The sequence below is a fragment of the Brachyhypopomus gauderio genome, chromosome 4 (assembly GCF_052324685.1).
Source record: "Brachyhypopomus gauderio isolate BG-103 chromosome 4, BGAUD_0.2, whole genome shotgun sequence".
Lineage (NCBI taxonomy): Eukaryota > Metazoa > Chordata > Actinopteri > Gymnotiformes > Hypopomidae > Brachyhypopomus > Brachyhypopomus gauderio.
Window position 1 is genome coordinate 34,555,226 of NC_135214.1, and position 22,578 is coordinate 34,577,803.

The 22,578-nt window shown below is 45.7% G+C and overlaps 2 protein-coding genes across 8 annotated transcripts in view; both read left to right on the plus strand.

The window, feature by feature from the left end:
- The first annotated feature begins 4,687 nt into the window (after positions 1-4,687).
- On the plus strand, positions 4,688-14,618 carry rexo1 (REX1, RNA exonuclease 1 homolog). The gene is made up of 16 exons (XM_077004249.1): positions 4,688-5,046; positions 6,030-7,822; positions 8,230-8,331; positions 8,736-8,976; positions 9,261-9,418; positions 9,632-9,769; positions 10,158-10,281; positions 10,645-10,770; positions 10,928-11,065; positions 11,393-11,506; positions 11,616-11,689; positions 12,076-12,186; positions 12,263-12,378; positions 12,462-12,600; positions 12,681-12,801; positions 13,129-14,618. The coding sequence occupies exons 1-16, from the start codon at positions 4,869-4,871 to the stop codon at positions 13,215-13,217; spliced, it is 3,762 nt and encodes a 1,253-aa protein (XP_076860364.1). The 5' UTR covers positions 4,688-4,868; the 3' UTR covers positions 13,218-14,618.
- A 6,256-nt stretch (positions 14,619-20,874) lies between these two features.
- csnk1g2b (casein kinase 1, gamma 2b) overlaps positions 20,875-22,578 on the plus strand; it is a 33,688-nt gene continuing 31,984 nt past the window's right edge. For 2 of the 7 annotated variants that reach the window (XM_077004254.1, XM_077004253.1), the window contains exon 1: positions 21,847-22,344. The gene's annotated coding sequence lies outside the window, so the exon portion shown is untranslated. Of the gene's footprint in view, positions 21,557-21,834; positions 22,345-22,578 lie in introns of those variants that run through there. The other 5 variants (XM_077004256.1, XM_077004251.1, XM_077004255.1 and 2 more) reach the window with 4 other exon arrangements.

Consider the following 22,578-nt stretch of genomic DNA (forward strand, 5'->3'; position numbering starts at 1 on the left):
TCTAAAGTGTCCCGCAAGTACATGTGTATTTGTGCAACGCCCACACCACCAGAGAGAGTTTTTAGTGCTGCCGGAAACATTGTTACCCCACTTAGATCCTCTCTGAAACCACATAAGGTGAACATGTTGGTTTCCTAGCACGTAACAAGGACATGATAACGCCGGACTAAACCTAGACTTTATTACTAAAGGAAGGGTTTCGTTTTCCTTCTTTTTTTTAAACGAATTCTGATCTCATGTGCTCAAGTTTTTTTTTTGCCTTCTTTGCACAGCGCAGATCAATCGTAGGCTATAAGCTGGACTTTGTTTCCATGAAAGAGTAAAGGAGCGTTCTTATTGCGCGTCATTAGCCTTACGTGCTCTGCATTTAACAATAAGGACTGTTTAATTTGTCCTACAACTGTGTCGGCTTTGTTATAAAAATATAATATTCTTAATAACAACTGCAATAAAAACGTGTTTATAATAGCACTTAAATCAGGATATGTTTGTGAAAACAACAAAAATGGCGATAATACCGCATATCGCGGTGTGGAGCACCGTTAATTTACCGCAGTGGAAATTCTTACACCGCGACAGCCCTAGTTCAGACCTCACCTGCATCACGTCACATGTCCAGACACGAGTCCTCAGAACCATGTGGGCTGATTGGCTGTAATAAACAACTGGCTATTGGCTTCCATTAATTTACACTTTAATATGTTCTTATCCAGAATTACTTACATGTATTTATTAATACACTAAAATGACATGTATTCATAATACACTAACCTTACACGTATTCATTAATACACTAAACTTACATGTATTTATTAATACACTAAACTTACATGTATTCATAATACACTAAACTTACATGCATATATTAATACACTCAAAAGACTTTCAGCAGGTCAGTAAATATGATGCAAACATGTTTTTACACATAAAAAGTAAGTAATAGGAATAATTGGACTGCTTTGAGGTCTAGGCTAAAGGAATGAAGGTCAATCTGAGCAAAAGATTTGCTCTTATATTGCATTCAAGACAGGGATCAGTCATGAAGACCCGTCTAAACATGACTGTTCAAAGAATAATATTGCTGTAGTATTCACCAACATTTCCATGAAGTGCATGTTCGCATTTACATATAGGCCTAAATAATATTTTCACTAAATCTAATATTCTTATTCTTACAATATTCCAAATAGTCGTCCAAAAACACTGTTTCATATTCTTTTATGGAATTATATAGGAACCTCTGCTCGCCTCCGTTTTTGTTCGTTTTCAGAGAGTTCTTTATGGTGTGATTTTTGTTTCAATAGTTCCACAAAAGCAAAAGTAAATCCAAGAGCAGAAAGTATATGTTATGAATGCAAAACAGAAAAATATATATCAAAAGTATATATTTTTTATATAATTGGTTATTTGAAACTTATTTTCGTTTGCATTTTGACAAGTTTTTGGTTCCATTGTTTTTGTTTTTTTGGATTTTCCCAGTAAGGTCTTTTGCTTCTGGAATCTCTCTTTGCTTCTGGTTCGTTTTTTGCTTCTGACTTTTGGAACACATTTCACGTGTGGGAGGGTCTTAGATGAAGGCGTTCCTCTGCAATCTCCATTGGTCACTGATTCCGGACTGACACAGAGCTCTGAGACCGCCTCTGGGACCAAGCCACGCCCACCCCACCAGCCTCCCAGCGTTTTCAAACATGGCGGAACGCGGTGGTTCTGTTTCACAGTAGCATGTAAACTAAGTTTTACCATAAAAGTTTATACAAAGGTTATAATTAATTGGTAAATGGTCTGTAGATATTGCAAATGTACACTGTATAATAACTACATTAAGCATGCTCACCAGCACGAGCTTTTAAAAATTTTAGTGAACTGGATGGAGAGAACATTGATGTGTGGAAGAAATATGAGTATTTGCAATATCTGGTATGGCGACGGACGGGGGGTGGGGGGCAGCTGGTGTACGAGAGGTGATGCCAAATATAGTAAAATCCATAATAGTAAAAAATACCAAAATTAAAGCAATACTGAAAAGTGGCCACCCTATATACAACCAGCTTTGTTCACTCACTGTTTTTCAGTGTTCTGCAGGTACCACACACAAACACACATCACATGCATCTTGTGCTGTCCATATTTTATTAAGAAGTGAACAATATTCATTGAACCATTGAACATAGAGATACTAAACACAATACATGTCAGACATGACATTCAGACACTGTCCGACTCAGAGATAAAAACAAAAAGATTTTAACTTGGAGGGGTGGGAGTAAGAAGAGTAGTCCATTGAAACGCAGAGTGCGGATTAGTTTCCTTCTCACTTTAGACCCGCGGGGACGCTAGCGAATGATCCAGGAGGAGCGAGTAACTAGTCGCTACTATTGTGAATGTAGCAAAACGGTGACAGAAGCTACAGCAGCGATTAAATTAAAAATAATTTAAAGGCTAGCTTTAAACACGCTCTTCCCTGTTGACTTCTCTCACGGTAATGTCGCGCTGAAAAATATTGACCTGTCTTGTCAATATATGGAGCCAGATCCGTAAACGCGAGCCGCTTTCGCCATTCCAGATGGCTCAGTCAAAACCATTACATCTTAATGAACCAATAAATAACATCAGGGGCAAAAATTAGAATAAAAATACCAGGGTTCATCATTTAGAACTACAAAAAAATCTTGTTTCTTATTTTACTATCTACCTATTTTTCATAAGAGTTTGTTTTACCGCAAAATATGAAAACTTCAAAACGGCGAATTTCGCCGCAAGGTGACAGATTTTCATGCCTGCATCCAGTTCACTAAAATTTTAAAAAGCTCGCGCTGGTGAAGTATGCTAAATATTAACTGCCATGCTTAATGTAGTTATTATACAGTGTACATTTGCAATATCTACAGACCATTTACCAATTAATTATAACCTTTGTATAAACTTTTATGGTAAAACTTAGTTTACATGCTACTGTGAAACAGAACCACCGCGTTCCGCCATGTTTGAAAACGCTAGGGAGCTGGTGGGGTGGGCGTGGCTTGGTCCCAGAGGCGGTCTCAGAGCTCTGTGTCAGTCCGGAATCAGTGACCAATGGAGATTGCAGAGGAACGCCTTCATCTAAGACCCTCCCACACGTGAAATGTGTTCCAAAAGTCAGAAGCAAAAAACGAACCAGAAGCAAAGAGAGATTCCAGAAGCAAAAGACCTTACTGGGAAAATCCAAAAAAACAAAAACAATGGAACCAAAAACTTGTCAAAATGCAAACGAAAATAAGTTTCAAATAACCAATTATATAAAAAATATATACTTTTGATATATTTTTTTCTGTTTTGCATTCATAACATATACTTTCTGCTCTTGGATTTACTTTTGCTTTTGTGGAACTATTGAAACAAAAATCACTCCATAAGTTCTGGGTGTAATAAATCACACACTACGTTGGTCTATTGGACACACCCCTGTCAATTACACCGTAACCTGGAACAGGTGTGTAGAACTTTATAAAAACGACATTTTCAGTAGCGTTTGTTTTTATTAACTAAAACAGATCCAACTAAACTTAATCTCGCTCAAGCAGGTGTCTGGACTGTAGGGTGTTTACTGACATTTTGTGTCCGTATTCCGCTTGAACTCTACCAGCAGAGAACACCTAATTATCGCTTATGGTAGGACTCAAAAACTTTACCAACGGAGTTGCGTTAAACAGCCACACCGTGTTGTTTAGACTCGGCTCCTATTTAATATGTTCGTAGCTTGAACAATTTCATAAGTGTAAACATTTACGTATTTATATTGTAGCTGATTTGGTTATATTTTTACGGGGTTACGGTTCACTGAATGCGAGGAGCAGTCCAATCTGATTCGACAAGAAAGCCTCGTGGAGAAGTTACTCACACAAGATAATCGGTATCGAAAGCAAAACGATACAATTCTATGAAATTCGGTGCATTTGGTTTCGAAGGAACTGCTGTAAGTTGTTTGATGCCGCCATATAAAACATGCTAATTTGGTTGAATTACATCGATTTGTAAGCACTGCAATGGACCTCCAGTTTGGAAAATGACATGAGCACTTCGACGTGAAATCCAACGTGGCTGGTCGCGGCTCCTTTGGTTCGATCAGTGAACAGTACGTGCAACGTGTCGGTGAGATCCGCGTGAGGTTCTGCTTTCTCCAAATCTACGCACAAAACCGAATGGAGAAAAGCGACGCGTCTACCCAAGTGGTTTCGTGTCTGCACGTCGCCATCCTTCACAAAAGTCACGAGCAGAGGAGTAGTTTCAAAAGCATGTTTTTTTATATGCCTTGTTTTGTTCGGTATGGAAAACATGCCTTGAAATAAAGTTTGTGCTCTTGTGTTTTGTGTGTGGAAGCGATACAACATATCCTATGAGCAATTTCCAAGACGCCAGAAGCATCACCAATAAACTTCACACACTCACAATCGCGTGCGTTTAATGTCACCTGAACACCACAGTATACATAGATGAACACTTCACGCGCTTGTGGCAGTAATGCACTATTTTGTCAACGACTACGATTAGTGGTGCACAACGTTGATAACCACACGCGTATCATCTCCACGTTTGTAGGCAATATTACCAACCTGTCCCCCATTCTGCAATAACGCGCATCCTGCAGATCGCCTCGCGCAGGCGAGCAGCTCCGCGTGCTATGTGACGTAGTAAAGGCGCCGCGCGGGGCCTTCCTGTCTCGCCAAAACAACATGGCGGCACACTAGGAAGCTTTTGTTGTTCGACGGCAGGAAAGTGGAAATAGACGGGCCGTTAGAAGATTAACATCTCAAAGTAGAACGGCAACCACGTTTAAGCCCCAGTAGGACCGTTTCGGCTGAGTGGGGTTATGAAAAGGTTGTGGCGTGACCATGCTGAGGTCCACCGGGTTCTTCCGTGGGATTGATTGCCCGTTTTACGCCGAGAGTAGTAACGGGGGGCTCGGCTGCAGCAGACCGTACTGTCACTTCAGACACAGCAAACAAAGGCGGGCATCTGTGGGACCGCACGACACTAGAAACGCTAAAGACGGTTTCGCCAACCCAAACGGTGAAGGACACTTTTCCTGCACCCTTGTGTGATTAAGTGTATTACAGGACAGCCGGCTGGTTGGTTATCTCGCTACATTAACTGCGGAGAATTGTCGCACTTAGGGGATATCAAGGTTTCATTTTTATTCAGTGTTTTTTTTAATCAGTCGGTCTAAAACATTGACATCTCTGTTAGGCCTATAGCATTTTTTGATCAGCGTCTGTTTTGTTCAGTAATCTCAAACGTTTTTACACCCAGTCCATGAAACCAGAAGCCCATTTCAACATCACTTCCATAAAGGAACTGGACTGGGTTTTGTGTAGTTGGGTTACCCGTAACAGATTCTTTCACTAGCTTTTTCCTACCATCATATATGCTAATAGTCTTTTATTTCCCCTCACAGAATAGCCAGGTAGCTTTATCAAAAGTATATTTTTCTTTATGCATTGTGTATCTAGAACTAACAGTTTATTGAGGGTATTAGTAGTTTGCAACTCTTATTATTGACTAGGGTTCAAGGTTTCACTAAATTAATTCAGTACACCTTCTCCTAAGTGACTGACTTTGTGAGTACTTATTGCTGTTGAAGAGAGCTGAATATTTGTTTTAATCTAAATGGGATGTATCTTGGACATCACATTAAACATCTAATTGTTTTTTTTTATTGTAATTTCTTTTAATGTTGAACGTTTGGACAACATTATTGGTAGAAGATCAGACAGCTTTATACAAATGTTTCTTCACTGGAAACTTGTGTGTCATTCTCTTCAACATCAGCTCTGTGTGTCTGTACTTTTAAATTAGTTTTTTCTGTTCAGCTAAATTGCTTGCATGTTTCCTTGCCGAAAGCCAAGCAAGTCTATTGATGTATTGTTATGTAGTTATGTACATAATGATGTTATGTAGTCTATTATGATGCGAAGCAGTTCTTGATAGCTGATAATCACCTTGTCAAAGAAAAAAACTATTCTCTCATTTTATTTGTATGTCACTTCATGCAGACCAAGGCTATGACCCATTTAGCCCTGAGGTGGTTAGACCAGCAGAGAATTGCAATGCGGAGTCTTCATCAGATCCGTCAACGGGTCCAGCCGTGGATTTGGGGACCATGGAGTTGGAGCTGGTCAATCGGGCCATCGCAGCTGTGCGTTGTGAAATGGAGAAGGACAAGCAGAAGCTGTCTCGGATCGGGGAGCAGGTGTACGAGCTCGGCCCGGGCTCTACTAAAGCAGGTCAAAAGAGACAGGCCAGTGCTGCCGCGTTGGCCCACACAGCTTACGATCCGGGGAGTTATCAGATGGGCCAGGCGGATGACTACAACCCCACCCCGCGCTCTAGTAAGTACACCCTGGACTCGGACACCAGCAGCAGCCCTGCTAATTCCATGGAGTACGTACCCACGGCTGTCTCCAAGCCTGGGCTGAAGAAGACCGCTCCTGCTTTGACGTCTCGAAACCCCCCTACCAGCCCCAAGTGTAAATACACGCTCGACAATTCCCGGCCTTCCACAGACATGGAGTACGATCCGCTCTCCAACTTCTCCGCAAAGCCAGGCAGTAAGGGGGGGAAAGAGCTCGCGGGCGTGGGGGCGGACGCAGAGGGCAGGAAGCGGGCTCGTTCCAGTGTGAGCGAACAGCAGGGGGTGGACAAGGAATACGAGCCCACGCCAAAGAAGGCGCGGCCCCCGCCGCCAGAACGCCCGAAGTACACGGCCAGCTTCACGGAGTCTGACGGGGAAAACTCCGGAACGGAGTACAGACCGACGCCCGTGAACCGGCTGAAGCGGAGGAAGAGTAGCACAAGCTCCATGGAGGAGTCCGGCAGGAGGGTGATGGGTGGTGCGGGTGGGGTGGGTGGGGGTGCAGGCAGGCAGCCGGCAGCAGCGCGGAGGCCCAGAGCAGAGAGCACGGAGTCCGATGACGGTGAGCAAACGGCGAATGGCAAGCCGCTCGAAAAAAAGCTAGGTGGGCACAGTGGCCGCGCAAAGACCGGCCAATCAGAAAAGCCGAAGAAGGAGAACAAGGATTCTGGGAAGAAGAGTGACAGCCTCAAAGTGAAGACAGGAAGTGACAGAGTGGAGAAGCTCTTGAAGAAACCAAGTCAGGACAGTGCAAGGAAGGAGAAGAGTCACCGAAAGACTACCGACGAAAAGGTGAAAGCCACGGAGAGGCACTCTGAGAGAGCGGGCAAAGACGGGAAGGAGTGGAAGAACAAGAGGACGGAGAAGGAAAGAGGAGGCAAGGAGCGAGGGAGCGGGGACGCTAAGAAGCTGAAAACAGAGAAGACTGATCAAAGGAGGAAAGAGTCCGGCAAGTGCAAAGAGCCAAGGAACGGAATGTTGGAGAGTGCCGTGCGAGCCAAATTGGGCAGCAGCGTCAGCAGTAAAGTCAAGAGGAGCAGCTCTTCCCTGGGGGAGGGAGGGGTGAAGGAGAAGACGAAGAAGGCCACGCCCCACTCACTGAGTCACGCCGTCCTCTTCGGAGATGAGAGCCCAGAAGAGGAGGAAGAGGAGGAGGAGGATGATCGCATTGTGAGGAAGTCCGCCTCGGCGTTCAAACGAAGTGGTCTGCTCAACCACCTCAGGAAAGGTTCTGATGCCGCGGCCTCTTCGGCGGAGGATGAAGACGCGTCTGGATGTGAAAGGAAGGATGACGATGATGATGGCGCTGATGCGGACTTCGCCGCCCTGGTGGTGGATGCGGACTACGACTCCGACCCCATGGAGGAGTGTCTACGAATCTTTAATGAGTCCAAGGATGTTAAAACAGAAGACAAAGGGAGACAAGCTAAACAGGTACTGCAGTAGCTGGGGAGGTCATGGAGGGGTCGTTCAGGCTGATGAGTCTGTAGTACGGTGTGGTTGTGGCTCTGCTATCTGCTGCACACCCATGGGCGGTGTGTGTGTGTGTGTGTGTGTGTGTGTGTGTGTGTGTGTGTGTGTGTGTGTGTGTGTGTGTGTGTGTGTGTGTGTGTGTGAGAACAGATAAACAGGTGGACGCATGTAGCTTGGCCAGTTTTGTATATGCTTCACTGAAGGGCAGTGTGGAAACTGAAATTTGAAACATTGAAGGGAAGTTTTGCTTTTACTCTCTTGCAGTGGTTTCAGTTTTGTTCTTACAGTGTGTGTGTGTGTGTGTGTGTGTGTGTGTGTGTGTGTGTGTGTGTGTGTGTGTGTGTGTGTGTGTGTGTGTGTGTGTTCAGCCACCCAAGGAGGAGGGGGAAGATGAGGACACCCAGAGCACTTTAACCACACTGTTCCCTGGCCAGAAGAAGCGGGTCTCGCATTTCAAAGCCAAAGGAGCAGTGAGTGGATGCACGGCCTCCTCTCCCAGCACTGCACACTTACTGGGACCAGATCATCACCTAGGATGGGTAAATGGGGGCTCTGGCTGCTTCTGCCAAGGAGTTGGTTCTTTGGTCCGGCGGCCAGAGCCCCCATTCTCCTCCTGTCGGACCTGGGTTCGAACCCCGGGTAGGGTGGCTGCATTCAGCCTTCGACACACTTACACTTCAGAGTATTTAGAAGCGGGTAGCAAACACAACAATACACTTACACAGATCTGAACGCATGAATGCAAATCAGCATGTCTTCGTGGTTACTGATTGGTGCTGGACCTTGTCTTTGTGGTCGCTGATTGCCTGATGGGTGCTGGACCTTGTCTTTGTGGTCACTGATTGGCTGCCTGATGGTGCTGGCCCTTGTTCAGGCGGAGACCTCGCGCAACACGCTGCCCCGGCCACAGCGGAGGATGACCGCGCAAGAGATGTGCTACCAGCGCATGCAGATCGCCCGGCAACAGGCCGCAGAACTCGCCGCTGCTGCTAAGAGTGTGGCCATGGCCCCGGGGCCCGGCCCCGCCCCAAACCCCGCCCCAAGCCGCGCCTTCCCAGGGGAAAAGCGAAGGGTGATGCACCGCCCAAATCCCGCCTTAATCTCTGCAAAACCTGGTACAAAAAAATCCTAAAGAATACGAAATCTTAATGAAATCGAAATCTTTATCGCACGTCTTCTCCAGACTAGTAATAATATTTCAAATGTTTTTCTAAATATAAAATGAACCAAATAATCAAAAAATATAAAACATTTCTCCAGTATATATCTCCATTATCTCCAGTATATTTCTCCAGTGGTCTTGAAAGAAAATGAAACATATTTATTAACTGCAAAATGATTTATTCAAATATAATTGGTTTGTTGATAATCTACGTGTGTGTGTACACGTGTGTTGCAGGTTTGTCCAAGGTGCATCAGCCTGTGCGTGGAGTGTTATCACCCAACAGTGCTGTACCCGATCCTACGTCGGTCAAAGCCCACACGTCTGCCTCCATGCTGTCCAAGACCACGTTCACTACAGCGCAGAAGAGAGTAGCTCACATGCCGACCCTGAAGGTACCGCTGCACTGTCACAGAGAGCGCAAGACCAGCCCTGCAGGAGCAGTTACTGCTAACCTCACCATCAGCGCCATTACTCAGCCATTACTTAACACTGGGTTACACTTACTCACTTAGATTCAGTCCAGACTAATATCGTAGTTCAGGATTCCTGTGAGTCATTACTCTCAGGTGTGGTTGTCATTCTATCATTTCCTTCTCCACACACAGAGCTCCACTATGAAACGGCCAGTCGTTCCCGCCGAGTTTGGAGCGAAAGTTCCCACCAACATCCGTCAGCGGTACCTCAACGTCTTCATCGACGAGTGTCTGAAGTTCTGCCCCTCGGAGGAGATCGCTTTTCAGACGGTGCGTGGGGTTTCGTTGGGAAGATGCAAGGTTGTTGACACTGTCACGAGTGACATGGTTGAGTTGGGAATCTGAATTGTTTCTAAATCTGGCTGTGAATTGCTGACTTTCTGCGCTGAAAATACTGTTAATTTGTTGTAGTTTTTTATGTCATTTTGCCTCGTAATACTGATTCATATATCATGTTTATTTTATTTACTTCAGAAAAGGTAAACATTTCAAAACATCCATTTATTAATAAATAAAAATCTATTGATTTAATCAGTGTATGCAAGTACAAATTTTTGTTTGATTTTATGATTAAGATGTGCATTTTCTCCTGCTCATTTTGTGTATGTGTGTGTGTATGTGTATGTATGTGTGTGTTCGTGTTCGTGTTCATTCCCAGGCCCTGGATGAGGAGAAGCTGGTGTATGAACGCAGCAATAGTAAAAACATCTACTTGAATGTTGCTGTGAACACCCTGAAGAAACTCCGCAACAAGAGTGGGGCACCCGCCTCCCCCTCCACCAGTACGCCACCTCCACCCTAACATACTCCTACAGTCAATAACCAGTACAACACCTTACTCTACGACGTCCTGCAGTCAATAACCAGTACAACACCTTACTCTACGACGTCCTACAGTCAATAACCAGTACACCACCTTACTCTACGACGTCCTACAGTCAATAACCAGTACAACACCTTACTCTACGACGTCCTACAGTCAATAACCAGTACAACACCTTACTCTACGACGTCCTACAGTCAATAACCAGTACAACACCTTACTCTACGACGTCCTACAGTCAATAACCAGTACAACACCTTACTCTACGACGTCCTACAGTCAATAAGAAGGTGTAAAGTTTGTCTGTGCTTCTGTTCCTCAGAGAAGACACCCACGCCAATAAACAGGAGGGCGCAGTCTCATGAGGGAGTTCTGGGCGGACGTCTGGCGGCCACCACCAGTTACACCATCAACCGCATGGGCAAGCACCAGAATGTGGACCTCCAAGGTAAGCCATGTGCTCTTACAGGTTCTTCAACACGAGCTCCTCAGAGAAGAACTTGAGAGGAAGAAGTCCTGGAACAGTCCCCCAGGGCGGTTTCATTTTGGATAGATTGTGTGTGTTGAGGTCTTGTGTGTGTGTGTGGTTTTTGGCTTTGTTTCAGGTGCGTCTCTCTACTGGAAGCTGAAGGCCTACGTGCTGACTGAGGAACAGCTGCAGGAACACAGTTACCCTCGACCTCACCCCGATCGCCTGGGCCACGCGATGCTCTACAACGTCCCTGAGAAGAAAAACGTCGACCGTAGGAGCTTTCGCTAGAACATTTTAACACCCCACACACCTTTTTCATTTATTAAAGTCAGATAGATGTCAAGTAACTCTGCTCAGACATTAACCTTTGTCTCTGAAGTCAGATTAATATAATCTTCCACCAATTCAGACGTCACCTTGGTCTACATGGAATTAAATATTTCCTCCACCAGGTGGCAAAATTCTCGATGTTGCACTGAACACTGAACCCATATTTCCTCATACCAGTGTCACTCATATTGGCCCCTTTTAAACAGCTCACTGACAGACCTTTAATGTAGCCTGCTGGGTGCTAACTGACGTGTGCTTGTGTCCTCAGCCTTCTCTAAGGTCTGCTGCCGCTGTGGAGCTGAGTACAAAATCAATGCAAATGGCAACTGTGTCCGTAAAGAGGAGTGTAGCCACCACTGGGGCCGACTACGCCGATACAGGGGTGTGTGATGTGTCTGTGTGTGTGTGTGTGTGTGTGTGTGTCTGTTCTGCAGGGAACAGGCATTAGTGATTGTTAAGCTGTGTTGTGTTTGTGTGTATATTCACTGCAGTACCAGGAGGTTGGGAGACTCAGTACAGTTGCTGTTCTGGTGCTGTGGGCTCCCCGGGGTGTCAGGTGGTGAAAGTAAGACCCACCCCTCACTGAGCCAGTATCTTCAACACTGCCATCTCTCCCTCTCTCTAGCTCTCTCTCGCTCCCTCTTTCCCTCTCTCTCCCTCTCTCTCTCTCTCTCTCTCTCTCTCTCTCTCTGAGGTTATTGATTGGATATCTTGTTGCCATTCTTAAACATCTCCTGACAGAATCACATCACTGTGAATATGATTTGTGTAGAAGATGAATTCAGTTTGGCTAGAGTGAATGTGTTTCTGCTACATTGTGTACGAGGTTCGATTATTGACCTAATATAGTTTGGATTGAATGTGAATGTGTTTCTGCTACATTGTGAATGAATGTAGTTTAGAAGTGTGTTTGCATTTTGTCTGCATTATTATTGCCATTTATTTCCACAGCAACATGTACAAGATGGCCGCAAGGACTCTTTAGACGGCTACGTAAAGACCTTCAACAAACCGTTACCACCCGATGGTAACGGGGGCGTCTATGCTCTAGACTGCGAAATGGTGAGAAAGGAGTTCACACACACACACAGTGGACTAGGAAGTGTCATGTAGCATAAATGGTTGTCCCCCTCTCTAGTGCTACACAAAGCAGGGCCTCGAGCTGACCAGGGTGACGGTCATCGACTCCAGCCTTAAAGTGGTTTACGACACGTTCGTGAAGCCGGAGAGCACAGTGGTGGACTACAACACACGGTGCGGTTTCAGGAGCGTGTGTGTGTGTGTGTGTGTGTGCGTGTGTGTGCGCTCCTCATGAACACACCTGTGTGTGTATCCAGGTTTTCAGGTGTCACGGAGGAGGATCTGGAGAACGCTACAATGAGACTCCGTGACGTTCAGGCTGTGCTCCTCAACATGTTGAGTTCAGAGTCCATCCTGATCGGCCACAGCCTAGAAAGTGACCTCTTTGCCCTTAAGGTAACACACACACACACACACGTGATTTGGCCGTGCCATGTCCTGAGTGGCTGCTAACCTGTAGCCCCGCCCCTCCCCAGCTGCTCCACAGCACAGTGGTGGACACGGCCATCGTCTTCCCCCACCGTCTGGGTTTACCCTACAAACGCGCCCTGCGCAACCTCATGGCCGACTACCTCAAGCGCATCATCCAGGACAACGGTGAGGACGTCTCCCCTACCCCCTCTGTCCCCTACCCCCTCTCTCTCCTACCCCCTCTCTCCCCCACCCTGTGAACACTGTAAAATGCAGCTGTAATGTTGATGTACCTTATAGAGAGTGCAGGAGTGATGGGTAGATTGTGTGAGTGTGTGTGCGTGAGTCTGTGCGTAAGTGCGTGTGGGTGTATCTGTAGTGTGTGTGTGTGAGTGCATGCATGAGTGTGTGTGTGTGTGCGTGTGTATCTGTAGTGTGTGCCTGTGTGTGTGTGTGTGTGTGTGTGTGTGTGTGTGTGTGCCCCGAGTCTGATGTTTTCTCTCTCCTCTCTAGTGGAGGGTCACGACTCCAGTGAAGATGCTGCTGCTTGCATGGAGCTCATGATGTGGAAGATCAAAGAGGATGCGAAGGTCAAGAGATGACCTCTGACCTCTGAGTGAGAGGCGAGAGAGAGAGAGAGAGAGAGAGGATGATAAAGGATGAGTGAGGGTGAGCTCGAGGGAAGAGTCTCACGCCGCTGTGCTCAGCCTAAATTCACCATTGAGTCCCACCTTAATGGAACTGTTTCAGTGAGGGGAGAGAAAGAACGAAAGAAAGAAGCAAAGAAGGACAGAAAGAGGGGAAGACTCCGCATCTGTCTATCAGGCTGGGGGGCGGTGGTGGGCGTAGTTTGTTACAAACAACCTGTCCACCTAATGCATGTCAAAGTCTGCTATGCCCAACAGCGCCCTCTTCAGGCAGGTTCTCTCAATGCATTCTATCTTGAAACAAGATTGTCAAAGGGTATGACTTGCAGTCAAAAATTGCGCTTTTTGTTGACTCAGTGTATTATTTATTTTACATCCCGTGGTACCCCATACATGTTGAAGAACAACCCACCACCATCCGCACCTGCAGAGCAGTTGTGATGATGTCATCACATGGACCAGACCTGTCTGACTATTGGTTGAAGCAGCCTTGAGTGGCGCACGACGCTGGACTTCAGCCCTCCAGGGGGGCGGAGCCATTCAGCCATGGAGACCGCAGGACATGAACCACGATTGCTGCCTAAAGACTTCGTCCCACTGCTGGGAAACATGGAGTCTAGTGTTGGAGCATTAGATGAGACCGCATGAGATGTCCGCTACAGTATTAGATCCACAAATCTGCTTACTACTATGATGTGTAGTGATGACGTTGCACCGGCTTAAGGGTCCGTGTGCTGGAATACATTTACTGACACGTGTAGCTAGTTTATGTAAAAGGTGTTTGTCGTTTTACTCTCCTGTGGTTTGGTAAGATCTCGGCGCCTTTCCTGACTGACAACGATGATGATGAAGGCAGTCAGTGCTGGCTGATCTACAGGTAGTACTTGTGTTCCATGTTGTTGTTTACAGACCTGCGACCAGGACAGACGATCGAGAGATCCTTTAGAACCGGCCAGGTTTTAGGATGACTAGGTTTTACTATGAGGACCAGGTTTTGTTTGCCTAGGTGAGACGGATGGTAGGAAGATGATAACATCTTCTGGCTGGATGAGAGGTGCCTGATTTGAGTTTTTTCCATTTTTGTTAGATAACCACAGCCTGAGAATGGCATAGGACAGAAGATGCTAGCTCAGCACACACACTCTCACACACACTCTCTGCAAGCCGACTCACTGGCACCAAATCACTGTTCATCCATTATCAAGACCAATATTAACTTTCTGATCACTGTTTCTGTAAAACAGTATGTTATTATTATTAAATCATGGTTTAACTCTAGTACCATGGGCTGTAAATATGCTGTATCAAAGCCGTTTTGTATCTAATTTTGTTTTCTATTAAATAATTTAAATCAGATATCACTTTACTGTCTTTTTTCATGTGCCACTAATATTATTCCTGATATTATTTGAGCGGGAGTCAACTGTTTTGGTGACTTTCCTTCTAATAAAAACCATGTCCTCTGAGCGCATGTTGTCAGTCTGTGATGGCTGCTGTTTCTCCCCAGCGTGTCTCGTGTTTGTCCCCAGCGTGTCTCATGTCCCTGCTACATGCCTGTGTGTTTATGCCGTCCTCCGTCCCCGTTGGGCAGATGCCTGCCCGCCATCCCCCTTTTAACACCAGCAGCTGTTTGGCTGGAAAACAAAACAGAACAAAAAGGTCCGGGGCCGGCGAGAGCTCCATTGTGTGGCCCTGTCCCCAGGCCCCTGTGTTTACCCGCGTGGCCCCCACCCGTCCCCTCCCATCCGGGCGGCCTGCTGCAGACACCAGGTATCAAAAGAGTCCTGGGCCGCAGGATCAATACTCCCACAATGCTGCTGTGTGTGGGAGGAGGGAGGCGCTCTGGCCGTCTACAGCGGGACTTAAAGATTTGGGCCTGTGGGATGGAGGAGATTAAGAGTTTTTCATTATCAACTTCGATCAGAGTACCCCCTCTGTTCACCTCTGGCTGCTGGGTGGGGGTGTGGATGGAGGTGGGGGGCGCAGACTCAATGCTGGGGAAAGACCTCCATCTCCTGCATTACAGCTGATCCGCTCATCCGCCGTCTCTGACGACCGGTCTTATGAAACGCAATACACAGTGAAGCGGACGTACAGGTTTATTGTGAAGATGTTCTGTTCGGTTTTTTCAGTGCAGCAAATGTTTGCTTCGTTGGCAAGAAGTTCCAAAGTGCTTGTGTTTGGTGCACTGTGTGGTGGTTTGGCGGCCCGCTGGGTCTGGGCGGCCCCTCGATAACGCTCAGGTTGTCCTGCTGCCTGCAAACCTCAGGACAATTAGGAGGCTGATCCTCAGTTCATTTCCAATATTGATCTGTCACTCAGACCGTGGGGGCTGTGCCTCTCAGCCCTTATTTAAACTTGCTCTTGCTTTGACTGGGAGCTGCTGAAGAGAACCAGTCCAGTGATGTAATATGAAGGAGTGTGTTCAGTGTCTGCACAGAATGTCAGAGGTCAAAGTGCAGTTGGTGAACACACTTTACATCATTCTGGTCTCAAAATCACAAAACCGTTTGGATTGTAACACCTCGTCTTCCAAAGCTGGCAGGTGTTGGTTTTGTGTATGTTTTTAGGCACAGTTTAAGTTGGACAAAAGTGTGTGTGTGTGTGTGTGTGTGTGTTGAGCATTTCACTGTCATGTCATTGCAGCTTAGACTAGGATGGCTGGATTGCTTGCCCAGATCCCTCACTGTGCTGGGTCAAAGGTCATGCAGCACCATCGATCCACCCCCCCAGTGAAGTCGTCTTTACCCCCCTGTCCCTCTGGCCCCGTCGCCAGCTCCCACAGACCCGTCGTCTCTCAATTGTGCTGTGGCTGGATCGATCCGCCGTGTGTAGGGGCCTCTTGGTTAAGCGGCTCTTCCACAGATAACTGACAGATACAAAGCTCTCCCCTTGACAGCCACTTGTCAATACAAATTTCAACTATTGATAAGTAATTACAGAAAGAAAGGGCAGGCGGGATCTGCTCACTAACTCCAGCATCTGTTGAACAGGCGCTGTAAACAAAAACCATTATGGTGCCTCTCAAAGGACTAAAGATCTTTGACACCCCCCTGTAGTTTTTACCCAGTCCAAGGAACATTAAACACCTTTCGGATAGAGGACAAGGTCTTGGTGATAATAGGGTTATTCTCGTCTACACAGTGCATGGCAGCAGGGAAACGTTCCGCAGTTGTGAAACGTCAGTCCTGTTGACTCATCCAGTAACGTCTACCTGCTCATCAATCTGTTCAGCTCTGCTTTCTATGTTTATACATATACAGCGCCTGACTGAGGAGTCCTTTATAGTTTATTTAATTGTGAGACACGATTTGGAGCATGTGTTTAGATGTGGGCGCTCTCATTTAACAGTATGCAAGAAGTTTGCTGGTGTCTGCATGTGTTCCACGTTGCGTGTGTGACTATGAGACTCGCGGCCCATGTTGTGAGATTCTTGCTCTGTGGTGAGTCTAATCAGGACTGTCCCATACCATTAAAATGGTTAAGTCTTCTTGTGTAAGTAGATCCTCTAGCAGAGGGGATATCCCAATTAAGCCTGCAGGAGAGAATTCAACCCATAATGCCGACAGATTAACCTCCACTCTACCCTATGATGAGTTAAATGGGGGTTTACGTCCAGTTAGGGAAACGTAAATAAACAAGTTGAATGTTTAAAAGTGATGAGAACATTTTTGCCAAAACATCCACCTCCCTCTGTGGTCTCCTGAAAGGGGCTGTGTGGGCCGAGGACAAACGGAACCACGTTTGAGAGACTCGGTGCAGAGACTCAAAGCTGCGTCTGTCAACACCAGGATGTTATGGTGTTAGAGGAGAGAAAAAAGAGGAGGAGGAGAAAAAGGAGGGAAAATGGAGATGAGAGGAGTGAAGGGGGAGAGGAGGAGGAGGTAGGAATGGGATTGGCTGGAGGTCTGGAAGGGGCAATACACAGGGCCCATGCTCCGAGGGAGGGGTGACACACAACCAACGTCTTTGTGCTGTCTTAATCCTCCCAGCCAACACAGCTCTGGCCAGGTCTCATCATGAAAGTGCCATGAAATAACTACTTTTTTTCTTAGCAGCAAATCTCAGCTAATCCGGCAGGCTGAGGAGACAAAGACTCCTGAGCTGGGGGCTTCAGACCTTCTCCTCTGAAGCTCTTCTAAATGACTTATTTTAAACGGACACTAATATAGCCTGACAGGCAAGAACTTCACAATGGGAGTGGGGGGGAGGAGGGGGGAGGGGGCATACTTAAAAATGGGGGGGGGACCAAATTCACACATTCTGGACACAGGTACCTAACGGAGCAGTTAAGAGTGCAAATATTTGTTTTTAAGGGAGATTTCTGGGGTAAGAGAGAATGCCTGGGGGATATTTGTCATCTTCAACCACATTACAACTATTCATGTTGTTGTGTAATCGGTGTAAATAAGTGGTGGTGCTTTAACTGGTTCTCCTCTGTGCCTTTACATTCATTTAACAACGTTTAACACAAAATAATCCATATGAGATCTGCACTGGGAAAATCATAAGGAATATCAAAAACAACTGGCTTCCAAAAGAAGTCTGAATTACATTTCCCATCAGCTGCATTTGAAAAAAAAAAAGATATTTAAGTCTTTAATAAATCTTACCAAATAAATACCAAATAAAGTAGTACATTTTGTAAAATTAACATTGAAATACTCTTTTTTTTAGAAATACTAGGAATATATAGATTACATAGTAATAAAATGTTCTTAATTTGTTTTTTCTTTTTAAAAAACATCAACTTCCAACAGGTAGGCCTATGTTGTTTGGAACCTGAGTCACTCCAAGTCTTGATAAATTTTGTGCTTTCTTCACTGAACGGTAAAATTCGTCCCACAGGAACTTAACCAGTGAGAGATCCGGTGAAGGTGAGAGGCAGACTGGACTGTCACTACGGTTCGATGCACTTGCCTAATTTAGGATTTGGATCGTTATACCGGGCATTTATTTTCTCTCCGGACAACCAGCGTCTACCTCCATATTTTGGCGAGGACTGTAGACATACATTAAAACACTAGGATGTTAAACACTAAACAGATTTCCCATTGGGGCCAAATATTTACAGCATAATGTTTCTAGACAGATTAAAAATACGGGAATTCCATTATTGGCTCCTTCCTCCACCACGGGGCCCCTGCGAGCTCCCGTACTACCGCTGTTCTGGGGTCAGTGATGCCCCCGTCCGGGGTGGGTGGTGTAGGCGTGGACCGGGCGGGATCACGACGCCGATACTCGTGGGAATACTCTGGTTCCCCGCATGCTTCGTATTCCTTGGCCCAAAGAGGAGCGGTTTCACCGGGCTTTAGCGGAATTTACATCTTTAAACCCGCTCGGCCTGTAGCCGCTACAGCTTTACTGACGATGATCTGATTTGAGGCTATTAAGAGTTTAGCGGATCCCAGACCGCAAAGGTGGGCAATGACAGACTGGATTAGCGGCCACGGCCTCCACCCCCGCCCCTCCCGGCCTCCACCCCCCAGATCCCGGCCCAACACCCCTCACGGCCCAACACGCACCACAAACATTACCTCTCATTAAGTTTTCTATGTCTCGTTTCTATCTTACGGGTGTAAACGGGTTGTGTCAGTTATAGATCCCCAAGATATCTGGCAATTTCCTTGCCAGATATTTGGTATGGTAAAATATGGGATCCATTAGCAAAACACACCAAGCAAACAAGCAGCCGTTGGTGTTGAGACTGACAAAGCCCGGCGAGAAGAGAAGGGAACAACAGACAACAATCAAAGAGTGTTGTTTTAATCTGCCCAGCCCCAGAGATTAGTGAACCACATTGTTTTAATTGTTTTAACCGGGGAAGCGAAATGCTCGCTTATTGAGGGCAGATCCTCTGCGTAAATCTCACAAGTTCAATAGTTTCTAAAAACTTGAGCCCCCAGACCCCCTTCGTCTCCCTCATCCTACTTAATCCGGACTAATACCTTTCTTTCTATTGGCTAATGGCTGAGAAACGCTGGGGTTAATGCTTCTTAAATAGTCTCTTAAATAGTGAGACCAGAGTTTGGATTGAGAAACGTGGGGAACGCACAGGGACCTTGCATGACCAAATAACACAACTCTCCAGACTCGGAGCGATTATATCGGAGATTTTCTCAAGTCCAAAGGTAAATTATGAGCACTATTGATTTAAAAAACAAATATCCATAAATTAATACAAAGTCGGTGATCACGCATGTATTGAGCATTTTCTTTTAGTAAGATTTGAGTAGGATGTTGCTCTTGTGACGCGTTAACGAGCACTTATTAACTGTTCCTGAACTCAGCAGATTCATCCAATAAGTAACTTTACAACCTTAAAGGCTGCTTTGTTTTTTACCTGCGTGTCGTCTCGTTTATGTTCATATGAATATGTATTTGAGGTGATTTATTTCATTTGTTTTCACAGCAAAATACTATGAATTCCCTGTATTTCTGCGGACCGGGTGGTGGTAATGGTGTCTACTCCACTCCCAGCGTCGACTCGATATTGTATGACCTCCACCACCAGATGGCGGAACAATACCACCTTCACACAGCAGCCACTTCACAACCTTTCCAATCCTTCACGGTAGCAGAGCGCCTTGCAGGTAAAACGCGCTGTAAATATGCATGTTGCATTCTAAATTGACTGATTTTATAGCAACCACTAAATTATCGCTTTAGATAACAGGTCTGAATATTTCAGCGTTTTTCGCGTTGTTTAACATCATATAAGAAACTGTTTATGAAAGTACGAGAAATGTGTGCAGAGCTTATCCTGGAGGCGCGCTACGGGAACCCGCAGAAACAGCGTCGCAGCCGCACTGCGTTCACCGTATCGCAGCTGCACGCGCTGGAGAAAGCCTTCCAGCACACGCAGTATCCCGACGTGAGCACGAGAGAGAGGCTCGCAGTCTGCATCAACCTCCCAGAAGCGCGCATACAGGTTCACTTTCAGCTTATTCTGTAACCGGTGTCCTATTTGTTCTTCCATACGTTCCAAGATGCCTGTACTACAGACAGCTTTGCTCATTGCAGTCTGTGCTTTTGGTTTAAGCAAAATCAGCAGGTCTGAAAGGTTGCCTATGGAAAGACACCCCCCCCCAAAATGCATGCGATAATGTTAATTTGTCATGATGCTACAATTTCGACTTAATGTGCTTCTCTAGGTGTGGTTCAAGAATAGGCGCGCAAAGTTTCGTAAAGGGCAACGATTCACTCCTCTTCCACAAGGACGTGCTCCGGGGGAGACACGGGACTGCAAACCAGCCAAAGAAGCTCTGACAGACGAGGAGAAAGGCTTCAGTTCACAAATGCAGCTTCCACCCGTAGAGGATGTCGACACCAGTCCCGCCAACGTTTACCCAGACAGCCCGGCTCCTTTCCAGAAACCTTCGAGACTGCAGTCCCCCGCTGCTCGCGCGCCGTTTATATTCGGAGGACGGCAGCATCATTCACTGCCGCGTGCTCTGGGCCTTCTGTCGTCGGCTCTGCCTTTCCCGCACGCGCTCTTCCCCGTCATACATCCACACAGTAATTCTGTACCAGCGGGCAAATACAGCAACCTGCAGCCACAGGGTGCCGGTCATATTAAATCCTGGCTTCCCTCACGTCTGGACTTGTAGATGCACCATAAAAACAAAATCAAAACTACAACTAAAAACAATCCTGCTGAGCCAGTTTTGAGTGCGAGTTGAATGTGAGTATGAGGGCAACGTTTGATGCATTTCTTACTCAACTGGAAAACTTCCGTAAATGCCAGGAAGGTTGTTTGGGCTCACAAGGTTGTGTGAATGAGAAGATTTAGATCGCATTATCTAAACAAGGATTTTCTGTCCTGGTACTGTGGCATAAAAATAATTAAATAATTTCCAGACAATGACACTACAATACCATGACAACATAATGGTAAAAGTATAGGCTTCATATGCATAGAGTGTGTTATTGCAAAGGTTTACCTTGACACGACTTTACCTAGAAAATCGATTTGATATGACAGCTGGTATTTTCCTTGCGCATACTTGATTTTTGAAATGATATAGAACACCCATAGACATGGCATGTAATACACTCACTCCGCTCCACAGGGAAAATAAAAGTCTCCACAAGGGGGCGCTGTTAACACTGAAATAACGTTTGTGCTTCGCATCAATGACACTTCGCGTCCTTGTTGGTTTCGTTAATGGTTGTGTTAATTACTTGCTCTGATCTAGGCACACTTTAAGTGGTTAAAATGTACTAATACATGTATCCTTGTGCAGTCTTAACAAGCCGGACACATACGGAAATGTACCTCTAGGCACAGACTGGTACTAATCAAACACAATTTCTAGGCTAAAGTGTTTTGTATATTTGGTGATATGTAAGAACACATTTTGTAAGGTACGAGAGAATTATAAAAATGAGGTAGAACCAAGTACTGACAGGTGCTGTGTAGATATTAATGTGAATTACGCTAGATGGACTAAAATGCGAACGGTACTTTTTAAACCCAACATACAGACAGGTCGACGTGCCATAACTCGTGAAGTACATTGTAACTACCTGTTAGAAAGGGCTCGGGGAAATAAGTTAGGTTTAATTGTTAACTCTAATAGTTAACTCGTAAAATACGCGTTTCTCGATGGTGAATGGTGAGCGCCGTACTGGGGGGATTGTTCTCCAACCAGAGCCGCCGGCTCGCGAGCGCAGAGACCGCGATGGGAGTGTCGCGTGACGCTGCGCTTAGCGACCGCGGTTGAGCTTAAAGAGACAACGGCAAAATCCGGCTAGCCTTTAAGACATAAAAAAATAACGTCTAAAGCCGCAAATAAAGGAATATGTGTCGTGAGAGATAGAAATACGAACAGACAGGTAACTACTTTAACTTCATGTAGTTTGTCGGGACGTTTACGGATAGGACAGCAATACTTAAATCGGATTTTTAGCTAGCTAGCTTGCTAAGTGGCTAACATCGGCTAGCTGTCTTAACGGCTACAAACTCTGGAGGGCTGGATGTCTGTTGTGAGGAGACGCGTTAACTTTACCCTAGATACGTAGGACATTAACGTGTTTTAATGTGTTAGAAATAGGTGGTTAGCCGGGTCCGTTTGTTGAGGTAAGTTACTGTGAATGACTTGCGCATTGTATTATTATAATAATTATTATTATTAAAGTGGAGAAGACGTTGGAAATGGATATAGAGACCTAGCTGCTAATAATACCGTATAACGTTTTCAAATATTAAATTCAAATTATACCTTCCTGTCGCTACATGGATAGCCAACGAGCTTGTTAGGCTAACTGTGTTTGTAAAGTTTAGGTTTACCTCGCCTGTCATGTAACTTAAAAA